The 17,595-nt window shown below is 39.6% G+C and overlaps 1 protein-coding gene across 3 annotated transcripts in view; it reads left to right on the forward strand.

The window, feature by feature from the left end:
• Nucleotides 1-13,133, forward strand: part of TLR1 (toll like receptor 1) — a 43,449-nt gene extending 30,316 nt beyond the window's left edge. For 2 of the 3 annotated variants that reach the window (XM_024731698.1, XM_024731696.1), the window contains exon 2: nucleotides 10,491-13,133. In XM_024731698.1, coding sequence (XP_024587466.1) covers nucleotides 10,558-12,948 — 2,391 coding nt within the window. In that variant the 5' untranslated portion in view covers nucleotides 10,491-10,557 and the 3' untranslated portion in view covers nucleotides 12,949-13,133. Of the gene's footprint in view, nucleotides 1-5,752; nucleotides 5,785-10,490 lie in introns of those variants that run through there. The other variant, XM_024731697.1, reaches the window with a different exon arrangement.
• The last annotated feature ends 4,462 nt before the right edge of the window (nucleotides 13,134-17,595 follow it).

Genomic DNA, 17,595 nt, shown 5'->3' on the forward strand with positions numbered 1-17,595 from the left:
GTGCTTGGCCCAAATTGTTGGGAGCTCTCCTTAGAATATGGGGTAAGTAATACTTCCTAGTCCTTGGTTTTGGACCCAAGTCATAGGAAAAGTTCCAGTCAACACCCTATACCATAATCAGTAGAACCAACAGAAGGGAAACCAAAACTGTCAGTAGGCTATTGAATTATATGGCAGATGAACAACCTAAAAATCTATTCTAAATTTGGATTAAATAATCATTTTAAAAAGACATATAAAAAAATCAAAAAGGCATATTCATAGCAATAGGCAGAGAAAAATGGTATGGATTTATGTCAGTTGGTTCAGAGAGTTCACTCATGGAATGTATCCTAAGGAAATAATTGCTCATACACATCCTAAGAAAATGGATGAACATGATGCGTATTGCAGAGTTGTTTATGATAATAATGTGAAGTTTGGAGACAACTTAAAAAGATTGCTTGAATACATTGTTAATTAAAATATTTTAAAAATACATTGTAAATAAAATGGAATATTATTCAGCCAATAATAACAAAGCTGTAGGTGGATATTTACTGATATAAACAGACATTTATGATGCATTATGGATTAAGAAAAGCAGATTAGGGCTTCCCTGGTGGCGCAGTGGTTGAGAATCTGCCTGCCAATGCAGGGGACACGGGTTCGAGCCCTGGTCTCGGAGGATCCCACATGCCGCGGAGCAACTAGGCCCGTGAGCCACAACTACTGAGCCTGCGTGTCTGGAGCTTGTGCTCCGCAACAAGAGAGGCCGCGACAGTGAGAGGTCTGCGCACCGCGGTAAAGAGTGGCCCCCGCTCGCCGCAGCTAGAGAAAGCCCTCGCACAGAAACGAAGACCCAACACAGGCAAAAATAATTAATTAATTAATTAATTTAAAAAAAGAAAAGCAGATTACAAAACAATACTTGGTCCAGTGCCATCTGAGGGGGCGGGTGTGTGTGTGTGTGTATGTATGTAAACTGTACAAACTTACTGAATAGCAATTTGGCAACAGGTATCAAGAGCCTAAAGCATGTTTATATATATATTAAAAAGTCTGGGGCTTCCCTGGTGGCGCAGTGGTTGAGAGTCCACCTGCCGATTCAGGGGACGTGGGTTCGTGCCCCGGTCCAGGAAGACCCCACGTGCCGCGGAGCGGCTGGGCCTGTGAGCCATGGCCGCTGAGCCTGTGCATCCGGAGCCTGTGCTCCACAACGGGAGAGGCCACAACGGTGAGAGGCCCGCGTACCGCAAAAAAAAAAAAAAAAAAGTCTGCATGGTTGCTCCAAAAATGATATTGGTGTATCTCTATATGGTAAGTTATTATTGATTTGAAATTTTGTTTTTATTTATTCATATTTCCTGTTTTCTTCAGTAAACATTTATTACTTGGATAATAAAAAAATCAAATTAACTGAAAAATTATGTTTGAGGAGAACATATACACATATATCTATCTGACCTTGTTATGAAGAAGAACTCTCTAAACCTAAAAGCAACATATAGCAGTAGTCTGCTGGAGCTGGTTTGTACACACTTGTGAGAACCAGTGGTTAAATATTCAGAAATTTTGCAGGCAGGTCAGTTAGTAGCTAGAAATCAGCTATACTGGAAATACTTACATCATAGATATTGGCAAGTGCTAAAAAAATCAGGCTTTTTATTTTTGTTTTGTAACCTGGTTCACCAGCACACAACTAACTGATGGTAGTAGCAAAGAGAAAGTCAACTTACCTGTTTATATAAAAAGTTATGTACTTATTGGTTCAAAAGATCATGGGATAAAAAGATAAACAATGAGGGAAGATGTTTGCAGAAAGTTTGATGGAGGGTTAGTGTCAGTAACATAAAAGAGAATGTATAATTAAATAGTAAAATCATAACCCTGATATAGGCAATGACGTGAACAAGTAATTCACAAAAGTGATAGAAATTATCAATAAACATGAAAACCCATCCAAGACATTTATTTACTCCTTCCAGGAATTTATCCTAAGCCAACAGTAAAAAACTTGGACCAAGATTGTGTACAAAGTTGCTGGTTAACATTTCGTGAAGCTAAAAGAGGAACCCTCCCCTCAGGTCAGTAGCTGGAGACAGCTTGGCCTTAGCCTAAGATTTACTCAGGTGGCAACTTAAAAAAAAATTGCTGGAAAATTTTAAGTAGTTAAGGGAGAATTAATTAAATGCTAAATGTCCTAGTGATGTCATTTTTCATTCCCAGCCAGCTTCATGGGGCACAGTTTGAACTCTAGGGTCAGGTTGAAGAGAGGAATTGTGCTTTCTGTCAGGAAAATAGGGAGGGAAGGAAGGAATGGAACACAGCTGTGAGTACAGCTGACCCTTGAACAAGATGAGTTTGAACTGCACTGGTCCACTTACACACAGATATTTTTTCAATAAATATGTACTACTGTACTACACTATTTGCGGTTGGTTGAATCCAAGGATGCGGAACCACAGCTACAAAGGGCCAACTGTAAAGTTATAATCATATTAGGCACCCTTAACACCTGTTTTGTTCAAGGGTCAACTGTACTAACTCCACTGGGAGAGGCATCTCCCAAACTAGGACACTGTGGTCAGAGCATTTGTTTTCTTCCTTGTTGATTAAGAAACAATACTTCTGCCTCTTCTGGAAAAAAAACACTCACAAACTAGAAACGGATGGGAACTTCCACAACCTGATAAAAAGCATGGATGGAAAACTCACAGCTAACATCATACTTAATGGTTCTCAAAGCTCTTCCCTAACATTTGGAGCCAGGTGAAGATGTCTGCTCACACCACTTCCGTTCCACATTGAACTGGGAGTGCTAGCCAGGGCAGTTAGGCAAGAACATGTTATAAAAGGTATCCATCTTGGAAAGGAAGAAGATGACATTTTGCAGATGACATGATTTTAATTGCAGAAAATACTTAGGAATCCACTAAAAATCCATTAGAACTAATACACAAGTTCAGCAAATTTGCAAAGAAGATATATAAATGGCTAATCTACACATGAAAAGATGCTCAACATCATTAGGTATCAAGGAAATGCAAATTAAAACCATAATGAGATACTGCTTCATTCCCAGTAAGAAGGCTATAATAAAAGTCAAGTCAGATGATAACAAGTGTTAGCAAGGATATGGAGAAATTGGAGCATTTATACACTGTTGGTGGAAAGGTAAAATGGTGCAGCTAGCCTGGAACTCCTCAAAAGGCTAAACACAGTTACCATACGATGCAGCAAGTCCATGCCTAAGTATCTAAGTATCTACCCAAGAGAGAGTATGTCTACCAAAAACTTGTACATGAGTGTTTATATATTCATAAGAGCCGTAAGTGTAAACAACCCAAATATCCATCAGCTGATGAATGGATAAATAAAATGTGGTATATCCATACAATGGAAAGTTATTTAGCAACAAAGAAATGAAATCCTGACACATGGTTCAACATGGATGGATCTTGAAAACACTAGTCTAAGTGAAAGAAAAAAAACCACACAAAGAACCACTTATAATATGATTCCATTTATATGAAATATCCAGAATAGGCAAATCTATAGAGATTAGTACAATCTGTAGTGATTGTCTAGGTCTGAGGCAAATGGGGCATTGGAGGGTGACAGCTAAGGGGTGTGGTTCTTTTCAGGGTGATGAAAATGTTCTAAATTGCTTGTGGTAATGGTCGCACAGTTCTGTGAATTGATCTGAAGTCACTGAATTGTACACTTTAAATGGGTGACATTTTTTATGGTATGTGAATTACATCTCAAAACTTCTGTTTTAAAAAAACAAACAACACGTACAGGTCCCATCTAATTGGCAGAATATTTACATTGCCCTGGATCCAAAAAGAAACACCTGGGTATGGAATCAAGCGTGGGCAGAAACTGCTATTGAGAGAAGTAAAGAGGTGCCTAGAGCCTAAGATATGGAACCTCTGTTTTGAGTTAGCTCTTTGAGCTGCTACTGAGTGGAATTAGGCTTGTACTTATTTGCATGGCTGTGATAACTCCATCTAGGCTCAGGCCATCCAATATGGTAGAGCCACTAGCCACGTGTGCCCATGGAACACCTGAAATGTGGGGAGCCCAGATGAGATGGGCTGTGAATGTAGAACACACACTGGATTTTGAAGACTTAGAATGAAGAATATTATATATGATATCTTATTAATAATGTTTTATATTGATGGCATGTTAAAATGATATTTTGGATATACTGGGTTGTAAAATATTTTAAAAAGAAAGCATGTTCTTTGAGAATTAATGTTTTTCCTTAGGAGAGGTGGACATATCAATGCCTGGGTGTACATAATTACAAGTATGTTTGGCCCCTGGTTACCTGGGCTGTGGACCGCTACCGGTCCGCAGCCTCTTAGGGACCGGGCCGCATAGCAGGAGGTGAGTGGCAGGCAAGTGAGTGAAGCTTCACCTGCCGCTCCCCACCGCTCCCCATCGCTGGCATTACTGCCTGAACCATCCCCCACCCACCCATTTCTGTGGAAAAATTGTCTTCCATGAAACCAGTCCCTGGTACCTAAAAGGCTGGGGACTGCTGACCTATTGGATAATAGGGAGAAAAAAAAAGAGGCGGGTGGGCAACTCAGAGTGGGGATGAGCTTGCAGGGAAACACAGGACTTTTTGAGTGCTAAAGTGCTTTCTTTCTGCCCTGCTGACTTCCCTGTCCTGGGCATTAGTTTCTAGATTTGGTTCACAAAATCAAATGCCTTTTGGGAGCCAGGAACTGAATTGTTAATCAAAGAGCCCCCTTATCTCCATTTATGGACCTGGGGGAAGTAATGGTAAGTGAGAGTGGAAGAGGGGAGGACGTCCATTCTTTCAGTCACAAAAATATATTTATAGACATGCCTCCCCCTTAAACAAATTGTGAGGGGATAGGAGGAAACAGAGAGAGACAGAATAGTACAAGTCAAAAAGTATCTCAGGGTTCTTAGGGAAGTTGACTTTGCTTGCTGTGGGAGAAAAGCTGATTCCAGCAAGAATTGCATCCAGCTTGTATAGGACATCATGCAGCACCAGGCTGAGCACAAGTTCAGAGGACGACAGCTAGCTAGCATTTCTTAGCTTTATTTGCCCATTTGTTATTTTGTTACTGTTGTTTTAAAAGACCAGAGTGGAGTTATGAGGTTGGATTCCTTGAGCATGTCAACAGCAACGAACCCACAGGAAATGTCTTAGACCTTATCGGAGAAAAGAGATTGTTAGCTAGCGTGTTTTTCACATGGAGATTTCAAAAATCACTTTTTGAAGAAAGTTTGAAATATCCATGGAAAAAACTTTGAGCACCAGATTTTCTCTGAAATCCAGTTTGTCGGAAAAGACATGATTAGCATCCATTTGGTAAAAGCCCATGAGTGATCTTCTCTATGAATGAGTTTTAGCAAAACTTTGATCTTGACCCCTCCCTCTTCCCACTTTCAGCCACCTTTAATAGTGGCCTGATCAAAAGCCAATTAGATGGACTTCCCTGGTGGCACAGTGGTTAAGAATCCGCCTGCCAATGCAGGGGACATGGGTTCGAGCCCAGGTCCACATGCCACAGAGCAACTAAGCCCGTGCACCACAACTACTGAGCCTGCACTCTAGACCCCAAAAGCCACAACTCCTGAGCCCGCATGCCACAACTACTGAAGCCTGTGCACCTAGAGCCCATGCTCCACAACAAGAGAAGCCACCGCAATGAGAAGCCCACACACCGCAAGGAAGAGTAGCCTCCGCTCGCCGCAACTAGAAAAAGCCCGTGTGCAGCAACGAAGACCCAATGCAGCCATAAATAAATAAATGTATGTATGGGAAAAAAAGCTTAAAAATAAAAACCTAGTTACAACAGAAGTATTATACTTAACATTGATGACTCTTACATGTCTATATTAATCAAACCAACAAGCTTAAGCCACCTTCAATACCAGATATCAGTTTAGTAGTGAATATTATCCAGATAACATGAACCTGAAATTCATTCTGGCCAGATTATTTTCTATTTCTGAGTATTTATATAAGCACTTAATTTTTTTTAAGCCTATTAAGTAGAGCTCTTTTACAAATTCATTTTTTGCAATATCATACACCTACAACACACATAGATACGTATGAACACACAAACAAACACAGAGGCCTTATAGTACCATTTCAAAATTTCAGCCCTCAGTCAGGTATAACATAAAAGCCATCAGTTACAAGGGGCTGGATTCAAACTGGGTTTCTAGCAGATGAACAAACCCATTTTACTAGTGTTTACAAAAAAGGCACTTAAGATTTCTATTTATCCTTGACAAGTCAAGTTCTAAATTACTTTACCCTCTTTTTTAAAATTTCCATTTATAAAAGATGTCAGAGATTAGGGTTCCTGAAAAGACCAGATAGGACATTTGCATCTGAAAGGTACAGGCAAGTTCCTCCTAGGATGATTTTGTTTCCCCTTTGTTTAATACTTTCAAGCCTCTTAAAATAAATAGGGAAGGCTTTGGGAGTGGCAAAAGGATTGGTGAGTTTTGGATTATTTTTGGAACCACACCTCTGGTCCTGTAAAGACTACATTTATAAAACAAGGACAGTTTTGTTTTCCTTTTCAAAGAATTGGGTGGTTACCTCAATGATATTGAAGGACTGACATACCCATTCACCTATGTTGGAAAGTTTTACTTTTCCTCATTTAGCTTAGGGGAGAAGGCCTCTTCCAAAATTCCTATCAGGGTCTGAATATCAGCTATGGTCAGTTTAGTCAGACCAGTGGGCTCCTATTTTGTTAATCTACTTTCAAACATTTTTGAAGGTCTTCCTTAGGTTTAAGAAATTTGTACCGTATATTTAGACACTGTATAACCCTTTTTACTTAATCACTGGCTGGATATCTTTGGCCAAGCCCGGAACCTCGATATTGCACATTCCAGGGTCTACTAAGGCTTCTATTTTAGCTTCAGATTTTATCTGTTCCTTTTTGCTTTTTGTTAGAACCATTTGGTGATGAGGGTGGTTCCCTTGCCCCTGGAGAAAGAGTGGCCCCTAATTTAGTTAACAAACCTCTTCCCGTTAAAGGGATGGGACAGTCAGGCATAAACAGAAAGGAATGTAAAAAGAGCTGGCCATTCATCTCAGGTGTAATATGATGGTTTCATAAGTTGAGTGCTTCAGATAATGACTATAAATGAAAGGGCAAAATGGAGGTTGAGCAAATAGAAGATATTTGAGTCAACTAATTAAGCTAGATAGAAAACTGAAGCCATGCTTTCATTAAATGCTTGAAGACAGGCAGTTTTGATACTGACCAGGGTTCTTGGCCTTCCCCAATAAATAGAAATTGACTAGAGGCCAGACAGGAAACTCAGGCAAGGCTTTATTGGGGCCCCTGCCACACGAGAGGGGAGCAAGAACAAGTAACAGCTTCCTTTGCTTGCTGGCCCGAGGTGGAGGGGGTGGGGGGCGAGCTGGTTCCTTATATGGGGTGAGGTTAGGGGTGTGTCCAGGGGGGTCGCTGGAGGCGTGGCTTGGTGGTTTGCCCGCCCCTTTGTGGTGCCGTGTGCAGTGAGCATGCGCAGTACCCTGCTTTTGCTCCCCACACCCTGTTTTTGCTCCAGGCTCTTTAGAAGCGGCACCTGGGCTTTTTTGGTCTTTTTGTGTCTTTTGTCCAGAATTTGCCCCAACTGCACATGCACGCAGTTATTTTTAGTCCCTTATAGTTGTTTTGGGGTTTTTTTGTTGTTTGAGGAGTCATTTGTCCAGATACAAGCACTGCAGCACTGCCACAAAGGGTCCCAGGTCCCAGCTTGTCTCAGTTTTATAAATTTAAATTTGCTGTGATGGTTGCCGTTGTTAAGCAAACAAAGACAGCTTTCATCTTGCTTGTGATGGGTTCACTGTGTGCTAAGCACTCACGTCTGTGTGTGGGATCCTGTCTCTGCCCTTTGTCTCTCCAGTCACACGCTGTGCACCATACCTGATGGTGCTGACCGCTACTTCCTTGAACTCTGGAGTTTGACCAGAAAGTTAAAAGATCCCCAGATTTGGATTCAGGTTTAGGAATAAGTAGGGAAACCCACTCGAGCCATAAGCCCAAACAACTTTTACTTCAATATAGCTTATACAGGATGGTTCTGTTCTGAGATATTAGGCACTGGCCCAGGCAGTAATTGAGTATTATTTTTATTCTCATTGAAATGTTTCTCCTTGTATGAGTAGCTCTTTCAGGAAGCTAGAGAGAAAGACTTGGGACGTGTCTGGGTCTTTCAGCCAAATACAAACAATGACATAAAAATACCACCCTTACTTTTTTTTTTAAATTAATTTAATTTTATTTATTTTTGGCTGCGTTGGGTCTTCGTTGCTGCGCATGGGCTTTCTCTAGTTGCGGCAAGCGGGGGCTTTGTTGCGGTGCGTGGGCTTTTCATTGCGGTGGCTTCTCTTGATGCGGAGCACGGGCTCTAGGTGTGCGGGCTTCAGCAGTTGTGGCACGAGGGCTCAGTAGTTGTGGTGCACGGGCTTAGTTGCTTCTTGGCATGTGGGATCTTCCCGGACAAGGGCTCATACCTGTGTCCCCTACATTGGCAGGAGAATTCTTTTATTTATGGAACTTTTGAATTTTATTTTATTTTTTATACAGCAGGTTCTTATTAGTTATCTATTTTATACATTTTAGTGTATATATGTCAGTCCCAATCTCCCAATTCATCCCACCACCACCACCCCTCCCCCCGCCACTTTTGGTTGCAATAGTGAATGGGATTGTTTCCTTAATTTCTTTTTGATCTTTTGTTGTTAGTGTATAGGAATGCAAGATATTTCTGTGCATTAATTTTGTGTCCTGCAACTTCTACCAAATTCATTGATTAGCTCTAGTAGTTTTCTGGTGGCATCTTTAGGATTCTCTATATATAGTATCTTGTCATCTGCAAACAGTGACAGTTTTACTTCTTCTTTTCCAGTTTGTATTCCTTTTATTTATTTTTCTTCTCTGATTGCCATGGCTAGGACTTCCAAAACTATGTTGAATAAGAGTGGTGAGAGTGGACATCCTTGTCTTTTGAATAAGACCAAAGTTAGGCACCAAACTGTGTGCAGGTAACAAAAGGTAATGCAAAAAGAATCCTAATTCAACCACCCAGGGATGGAACTCTCAAAAAAGCCATGGGGAGGTACGTATCAAACATAGAAAGTACACCAGCTGTGAATCCTAGAGTGAGCTCTAAAGGATCTTGGGGAGGTTGGGGTCAGAGGATTCGCCTTGAATGTGTAAACCCATCTGTATTAGTTTCCTGTGGCTGTTGTAACCAGTTACCATAAACTTGGTGGCTTAGAACAACGGAGGCTTGTTCTCTCATAGATGTGGAGGCCAGAAGTCTAAATTCAAGGCGTCAGCAGGGTTGCACTCTCTCCAGAGCCTCTCTGGCTTCTGGTGGCTCTCTGGCTATTGGCATTCCTTGCCTTGTGGGTGTATCATTCCACTCTCTGCCTTCATATGGCCATCTTCATATCTTCATATGGCCTTCTTCTCCATGTCTTTGTTGTCTCTGTCAAATATTCCTCTGCCTTTCTCTTGTTTATAATTTTTTATGCTTAAAAAATTCTAATTATTATTTTTAACTGAAATGTAGTTGATGTACTGCTTAATGATTTGACATTTGAATACATTATGGAATGATCACCACGATATGTCTAGTGACCATCTGTCCCCATACAGAGTTATTGCAATATTATTGACCATATTCCTTATGCTGTATATTACATCCCCGTAACTTATTTATTATATAATTGGTGGTTTGTACCTCTTAATCCCCTTCACCTATTGTTCCCATCCTCCATCCCCCTCCCCACTGGCACACATTTATTCTCTGTATCTATGAATCTGTTTTCATTTTGTTTGTTTTGTTTTTTAGATTCCACGTATAAGTGAGATCATGTGGTTTTTGTCTTTCTCTGTCTGACTTATTCCACTTAGCATAATACCTTCTAGATCTATCCATGTTGTTGCAAATGGCAAGGTTTCATTTTTTTTTTTTTTTAGCGGCTGGGTAATATTCCATTGTATACGTATACCACATCTTTATCTTTTGTCTACTGATGAACGCTTAGGTTACTTCCATATCTTGGCTATTGTAAATAATGCTCCCTCTTTCTCTTATGAGGATAATTGTCACTGGATTTAGAGACCACCTAGATAATCCAGGATGATCTTCTCAAGATTCTTAACTTAATTATCTCTACAAATACCCTTTTTCTAAATTAGATAATATTCAGTTAGGAGATTAGGACATGGTTAGGAGGCAGACATATCTTTTTTGGGGGGAGGGTCACCATTCAACCCATTACATATCCATATTAAAAGTTATTTGATTAGAGATAATATAATTGTTTATAAATATGTACATTTTCCTGGTTTCAGGTTGTGTGACTCCAAATAATGTAGCCTTCATTTAATGAGTCTCTAGTAAAAAATGTTTAATGTCAGCCATGCCTAATTTAATACAGTCAGTTAATGTTGATTTTTTCCCCCTAGGATCTGTATCTGTATCAAGATGCTCTGAAGAATAGCAACTACTCTTAGGATTGTCTACTGTTACAAAATGACTAAAACGAATTCTAGCATCTTCCATTTTGCCATCATCTTCATATTAATACTTGAGATCAGAACCCAGTTATCTGATGAAAGTGAATTTTTAGTTGACAGATCAAAAACAGGTCTTACCCATGTTCCCAAAGACCTATCCCTGAACACAACAATCTTAGATATATCACAAAACTACATTTCTGAACTTTGGACTTCTGACATCATATCACTATCAAAGCTGAAGATTTTGATAATTTCTCATAATAGAATCCAGTATCTTGACATGAGTGTTTTCAGATTTAACCAGGAACTGGAATACTTGGATTTGTCCCACAACAAGCTGGAGAAGATTTCTTGCCACCCTACTCTGAACCTCAAGCACTTAGACCTCTCATTTAATGCATTTGATGCTCTGCCCATATGCCAAGAGCTTGGCAACATGTCTCAACTAGAATTTCTGGGGTTGAGTGCCACACAGTTACAAAAATCCAGCATGCTGCCGATTGCTTATTTGCACATCAGTAAGGTTTTACTGGTCTTAGGAGACACATATGGGGAAAAAGAAGACCCTGAGAGCCTTCGAGACCTTAACACCCAGAGTCTGCACATTGTTTTCCCCACAAGAAATGAATTCCATTTTATTTTGGATGTGTCAGTCAGCACCGCCATAAGTCTGGAACTGTCTAATATCAAATGTGTGCTAGATGATAATGGGTGTTCTTCTTTCCAAAATGTTCTGTCAAAACTTCAAAAGAATTCAAGGTTATCAAATCTTACTTTAAACAACATTGAAACAACTTGGAATTCCTTCTTTATGATCCTCCAGTTGGTTTGGCATACAAACATCAACTATTTCTCAATTTCAAATGTGAAACTACAAGGTCGCGTTGGCTTCAGAGAGTTTGATTATTCTGGTACTTCACTGAAGGCCTTGTCTATACACCAAGTTGTCAATGAAGTGTTCAGTCTTCCACAAGATTATATCTATAAAACCCTTTCAAATATGAACATCCAGCATCTCACAGTGTCTGCTGCACACATGGTCCACATGGTCTGCCCATCCCAAATTAGCCCACTTCTGTATTTGAATTTTTCCAACAATCTCTTAACAGACATGGTTTTTAAAAACTGTGCAAACTTAGCTAATTTGAAGACACTCAGTTTACAAATGAATCAGTTAAAAGAACTTGCAAATATAGTTCATATGACCAAGGAGATGAAGTCTCTACAACAATTGGATGTTAGCCAGAATTCCCTAAAGTATGATGAAAGTGAAGGAAATTGCCCTTGGACCAGAAGTTTATTAAGTTTAAATATGTCGTCAAATATACTTACTGACTCTGTTTTCAGATGTTTACCTCCCAGGGTCAAGGTTCTTGATCTCCACAATAACAGAATAAGGAGCATCCCTAAAGATGTCACCAGTCTAGAAACTTTGCAAGAACTCAATGTTGCTTCCAATTCTTTAGCCCACCTTCCTGGATGTGGTACCTTTAGCAGCCTTTCCATACTGATCATTGACTATAATTCAGTCTCCAACCCATCAGCTGATTTCTTCCAGAGCTGCCAGAAGATTAGGTCCCTAAAAGCAGGGAACAATCCATTCCAATGTACATGTGAGTTAAGAGACTTTATCCAAAGTGTAGGCCAAGTATCAAGTGAAGTGGTAGAGGGTTGGCCTGATTCTTATAAGTGTGATTATCCAGAAAGCTATAAGGGAACCCCACTAAAGGACTTCCATGTATCTCAATTATCCTGCAACACAGCTCTGCTGATTGTCACCATTGGGGTCCCTGGGCTGGTATTGGTTGTTACCGTGACTGTCCTCTGTATCTACTTGGATCTGCCCTGGTATCTCAGGATGGTGTGTCAGTGGACCCAGACCCGGCACAGGGCTAGGAATGTACCCTTAGAAGAACTCCAAAGAACTGTCCAGTTCCATGCGTTTATTTCATATAGTGGGCATGATTCTGCCTGGGTGAAGAATGAGTTAATACCAAACCTAGAAAAAGAAGATATAAGAATTTGTCTCCATGAGAGAAACTTTGTTCCTGGCAAGAGCATCGTGGAAAATATCATAAACTGCATTGAGAAAAGTTACAAGTGCATCTTTGTTTTGTCTCCCAACTTTGTCCAGAGTGAGTGGTGCCATTATGAACTCTACTTTGCCCACCACAATCTCTTCCATGAAGGATCTAATAACTTAATCCTGATCTTGCTGGATCCCATTCCACAGTATTCTGTTCCTAGCAGCTATCACAAGCTCAAAGCTCTCATGGCCCAGAGAACTTATTTGGAATGGCCCAAGGAGAAGAGCAAACATAGACTTTTTTGGGCTAATCTAAGAGCATCCATTAATATTAAACTGATGGACAAAGCAAAAGAAATAAATCACACACAAATATAAAAATATTCCTCTGCTGCATTCGGAAAAAATGTTGCTGCTTTTGGAAGCTCCATCAATGACTTTATTTTGCATCAATATGGATATAAACATGATTCTGAATTTAGGATGTAGATAAAAATGGGTATGTCCTTTCAGGCCCCAGTTCCCCATGTATATGTGGTAATAAATTTGATGAAATGTTATAATTTCTCTTTAAACAGTTAATTTCTACCACATGAGTCATTCACCTAATTCTTTTTTTTTGTATTTTTGAATTTAACTTAATTTATTTTTTTATACAGCAGGTTCTTATTAGTTACCTATTTTTTAAAAATATCTTTATTGGAGTATAATTGCTTTACAATGGTATGTTAGTTTCTGCTTTATAACAAAGAGAATCAGCTATATATATACATATATCCCCATAAAATAGTTTTCTGAGTACAGGTGTTTTACCTCCCTAGGTAGGTTTATTCCTAGGTATTTTATTCTTTTGTTGCAATGGTAAATGGGAGTCTTTCCTTAATTTCTGTTTCAGATTTTTCATCATTAGTTTATAGGAATATAAGAGATTTCTGTGGATTACTTTTGTATCCTGCAACTTTACCAAATTCATTGATTAGCTCTAGTAGTTTTCTTGTGGCATCTTTAGGATTCTCTATGTATAGTATCATGTCATCTGCAAACAGTGACAGTTTTACTTCTTCTTTTCCAATTTTTATTCCTTTATTTCTTTTTCTTCTCTGATTGCCATGGCTAGGACTTCCAAATCTATGTTGAATAATAGCGGTGAGAGTGGACATTCTTGTCTTGTTCTTCTGATCTTGGAGGAAATGCTTTCAGTTTTTCACCATTGAGAATGATGTTTGCTGTGGGTTTGTCGTATATGGTCTTTATTATGTTGAGGTAAGTCCCCTCTATGCCCACTTTCTGGAGAGTTTTTATCATAAATGGGTGTTGAATTTTGTCAGAAGCTTTTTCTTCATCTATTGAGATGATCATATGGTTTTTATTCTTCAATTTGTTAATATGGTTTTCACATTGATTGATTTGTGTATATTGAAGAATCCTTGCATCCCTGTGATAAATCCCACGTGATCATGGTGTATGATCCTTTTAATGTGTTGTTGGATTCTGTTTGCTAGTATTTTGTTGTGGATTTTTGCATCTATATTCATCAGGATTCACCTATTTCTTTGGTAGGACTGAATTCATTGAATTTATCATGTAATCAAGAGAAGCACCTATTCAAACAACTTCAGTTGATAAATGTCCCTTTGTGCCAGGGTCAATGTTAGAAAACTCCATGCATTTTATACTTGTAGCTGGGTTTCTAAAGCAGATTTCTAAAGCTATTGGTGTCCTCCTCATTTTCAGTCAGCATTTGCCTCTGCATGTTGAAGGCTGTTTATTGCTAATACTGGACACTCTTTGCCTGAAGGATTTTCTTCTTGGCCATGAGAAGCCACTTAGTCCACACAAAGGGAAATTCAGAAGTGCTGGAAGTTGTCCTTGGAAGCAGCCATCAACCAATGCCAGAAAGGAATTGACAGATAAATACCACAACTTTCTCACCCATTTTGGGGGAGATAAACCTGGGATCTACTTTACATTCTCCCTGAATCCCCCAGTAGGATGGAATTCTGATTCTCTATGGTAGAAATGACTTTATTGGCTGCTTTTCTATTTTTATTTCATATCCTCATTCCTCCAAGGATGTTTCCTGGGAACACCTCTGAAATAAACTACTTACAGTAGAATACTTGTCTCAGGGTCACAAACCAAGAGTGTGTTGCACTTCAGGCCAAATGGAAAATGAGTCTGGTTTTCTGTGGCTGGATATCTTGTTAAGATTCTAGTTGTCTGAACTAGCCTGCAGGAGAGCCTTTGCTCTTTTGATTAGAGGGAGGAATATAGTTGATGTGTACTGCTTCTATACACGGCATCCCTGTCTTTGGGGAAACTATTAAAATAGGGCATGAGCAGATTGGAGCAGTGCAAGGAATGGGCTTTATCAGACTTTATTCCCCAGCTTTATGATATCAGCTATTTTCCATACTCATCAGTCAGTCTCTAGAGACTCTTACTCTGGCAGCCAGTGCTAGGCAGGTGTAGCCCGGCAGCACCTTGTCATAGCTGCACCATCTACTTCTCACTTTATGCCCCATGATGTCACTAATACCACTCTACAGGATGTTTATAGAGGCCTGTTCAGCTATTCTGGTCTATGCACAAACCTGGAAGTACAAGAGATACCCTGGGAAGAGATCCTTGACTTCTAAAGGGATGGGAGTCATTAGATAAATATTCCTTTTTCCTTTATTCTTGGGTAAAAAAAATAAGGCATAGTCTAGACCATTCCTCAGAATCCCCCATGGGATTGAAACTTACTTGCCCACAGGAGTAACCAGCTCAATAACTCACTCTTGGCTTGGCTTTCCATTCTTCCTTGTTTCATTCTTCTCAGTCTCCTCACCCTTGAGCCCTGAGATTACGTCTTCAGAACAAATGACCCACACACAATGCTCTTGTCTGAGTCGTCACTTTTGGGAGGAGAAACCCACGTAACACTTAACCTGTGCTAGTTGTTTCTTGCCCTAAAAAACTTACAGTCAATCAGAGGACATTACATGTATGCAGATAACTAAAATAAAAATAATGAAACAAAAACATAAATGGAAGTTCAGAGACCATTTAGATTGAGTGAAAAAAATCTTAGGAGTGACGGTTTTTCCACTGGGCCTTGAAAGAAGACTGTTGGATTTTTCAATGTGTAATTATGAAGAATGAAAAGGCCATTCTAAGTAGAAAGATGTGGAGAAGACACAGGAATACCCAGGCCTATTCTGGGACTGGTGTCTTAATTTGACTGGACCATGAAGTTTATGAAAAACAACAGTGAGATATAAGCATGGCAAGTTAGATTAAGATCATATTGTCAAGGGTCTCAAAGTCAAGCTATGGAGTTAAAATTTAGGGCTACAGGAAAGTCATCATTTATATTTCATTTATAATAGAAAGCAACTTAAAACCATGAAATATATGCTAAAATGTATGAAACCTCTCATTCTGTAATGGAAGTTGCAACAGTTGTTAGAACTGGATTTTCCTGTTTTCTCTAGGATGAATGCCCTTCCTGTATTGAACTTCAAGATTTCATAACCAAGTTTCAATTGTTCAGTACTAGTTGTATATCAGTTTGCTAGGGCTCCAAATCTGGGTAGCCTAAACAATAGAATTTTATTGTATCACAGTTCTGGGGGCTAGAAGTCCAATATCGAGTTGTTGGCAGGGTTGGTTCCTTTTGAGGGACGGAGGGATCTACTCCAGGCCTCTTCCCCTTGGCTTACAGATGACTGTCTCTCTCTGTGTTTCTTTGCATGGGTTTCCCTCTATGCCTGTTTGTGTCCAAATTTCCCTTTTGTATAAGGACACCAATCATATTGGCTTAGGGCCATCCTAACAACCCCATCTTAACTAATATAATATACATGATTCTGTTTCCAAATAAGGTCACATTCTGAGGCACGGGGGTTTAGGACTTCAACAAATGAATTTTGGGGAACACAATTCAACCCATTACATATTGCAAGTCTAAAAAAAACCCTTAAAGGGAGTTATAAAGTCAGTTAAAGTTTATTTAACAAACTCAAGATTTTGAGAAGTTAGATCAATCCTATATGTAAATATCTGATCTCATAAGTGGTCTTAAGGAGGCCCCTTGGAGCTTGAAATTGTATTTGTGGAATCTCCTGCTCAAGAATTCAAAGTTGGGAGATGAAGAATCAGTTCAAAATGTGAATAAATATATAGTAAGGAAAGTAAGAAAGATGTCACAGGTAAAGGAGAATGAACATTGCAGGGACTTCCCTGGTGGCACCATGGTTAAGAATCTGCCTGACAGTTCAGGGGACATGGGTTCGATCCCTGGTCCAGGAAGATCCCACATGCCATGGAGCAACTCAGCCCGTGCACCACAATTACTGAGCCTGTGCTCTAGAGCCTGCAAGCCACAACTACTGAGCCCACATGCCACAACTACTGAAGCCCATGCGCCTAGAGCCTGTGCTCCATAACAAGAGAAGCCACTGCAATGAGAAGCCCATGCACCACAACAAAGAGTAACCGCCGCTTACCACAACTAGAGAAAGCCTGTGCACAGCAATGAAGACCCAACACAGCCCAAAATAAATAAATTAATTAATTAATTAAAAAAGAAAAAACCATTGCAGATTGGGTACATAAGCAAGCTCTGATTCGCAGTGTCTGGGTTTTAATGCTAACTCCATTACTTATATATGAATGACATTGGATAATTTACTTTAACTTTCTAAGCCTAAATTCATTATTTGTAAAATGTACCTTTAGAGTAGCTAGCCAAGACCTTTAGATTTCCAGGTATGAATTAAAGACTGTTTACAATACGTCCCCCAAAGGGCAAAGTTCACACGGCCAACTTTCCAAGTGGTTCTTTTGAAGCCCCTTTTCCTAGGATTGAGGTAAGAGGGAGTTCATAATACACCAAAAACCCTCTCCAAAATCCTCTTCTAATCCTTAATTTCTCTCAGACTTTCCAATCTTTTTTATTGGCTAGAAGTCAGCAAAGGGTTGCAGTTATCTAGTCTCACACTTCACTGCAGGGTGCTCGACAACATTGAAATTAAAATA

Source organism: Neophocaena asiaeorientalis, unplaced genomic scaffold (genome assembly GCF_003031525.2).
Source record: "Neophocaena asiaeorientalis asiaeorientalis breed wild unplaced genomic scaffold, Neophocaena_asiaeorientalis_V1.1 scaffold39, whole genome shotgun sequence".
Lineage (NCBI taxonomy): Eukaryota > Metazoa > Chordata > Mammalia > Artiodactyla > Phocoenidae > Neophocaena > Neophocaena asiaeorientalis.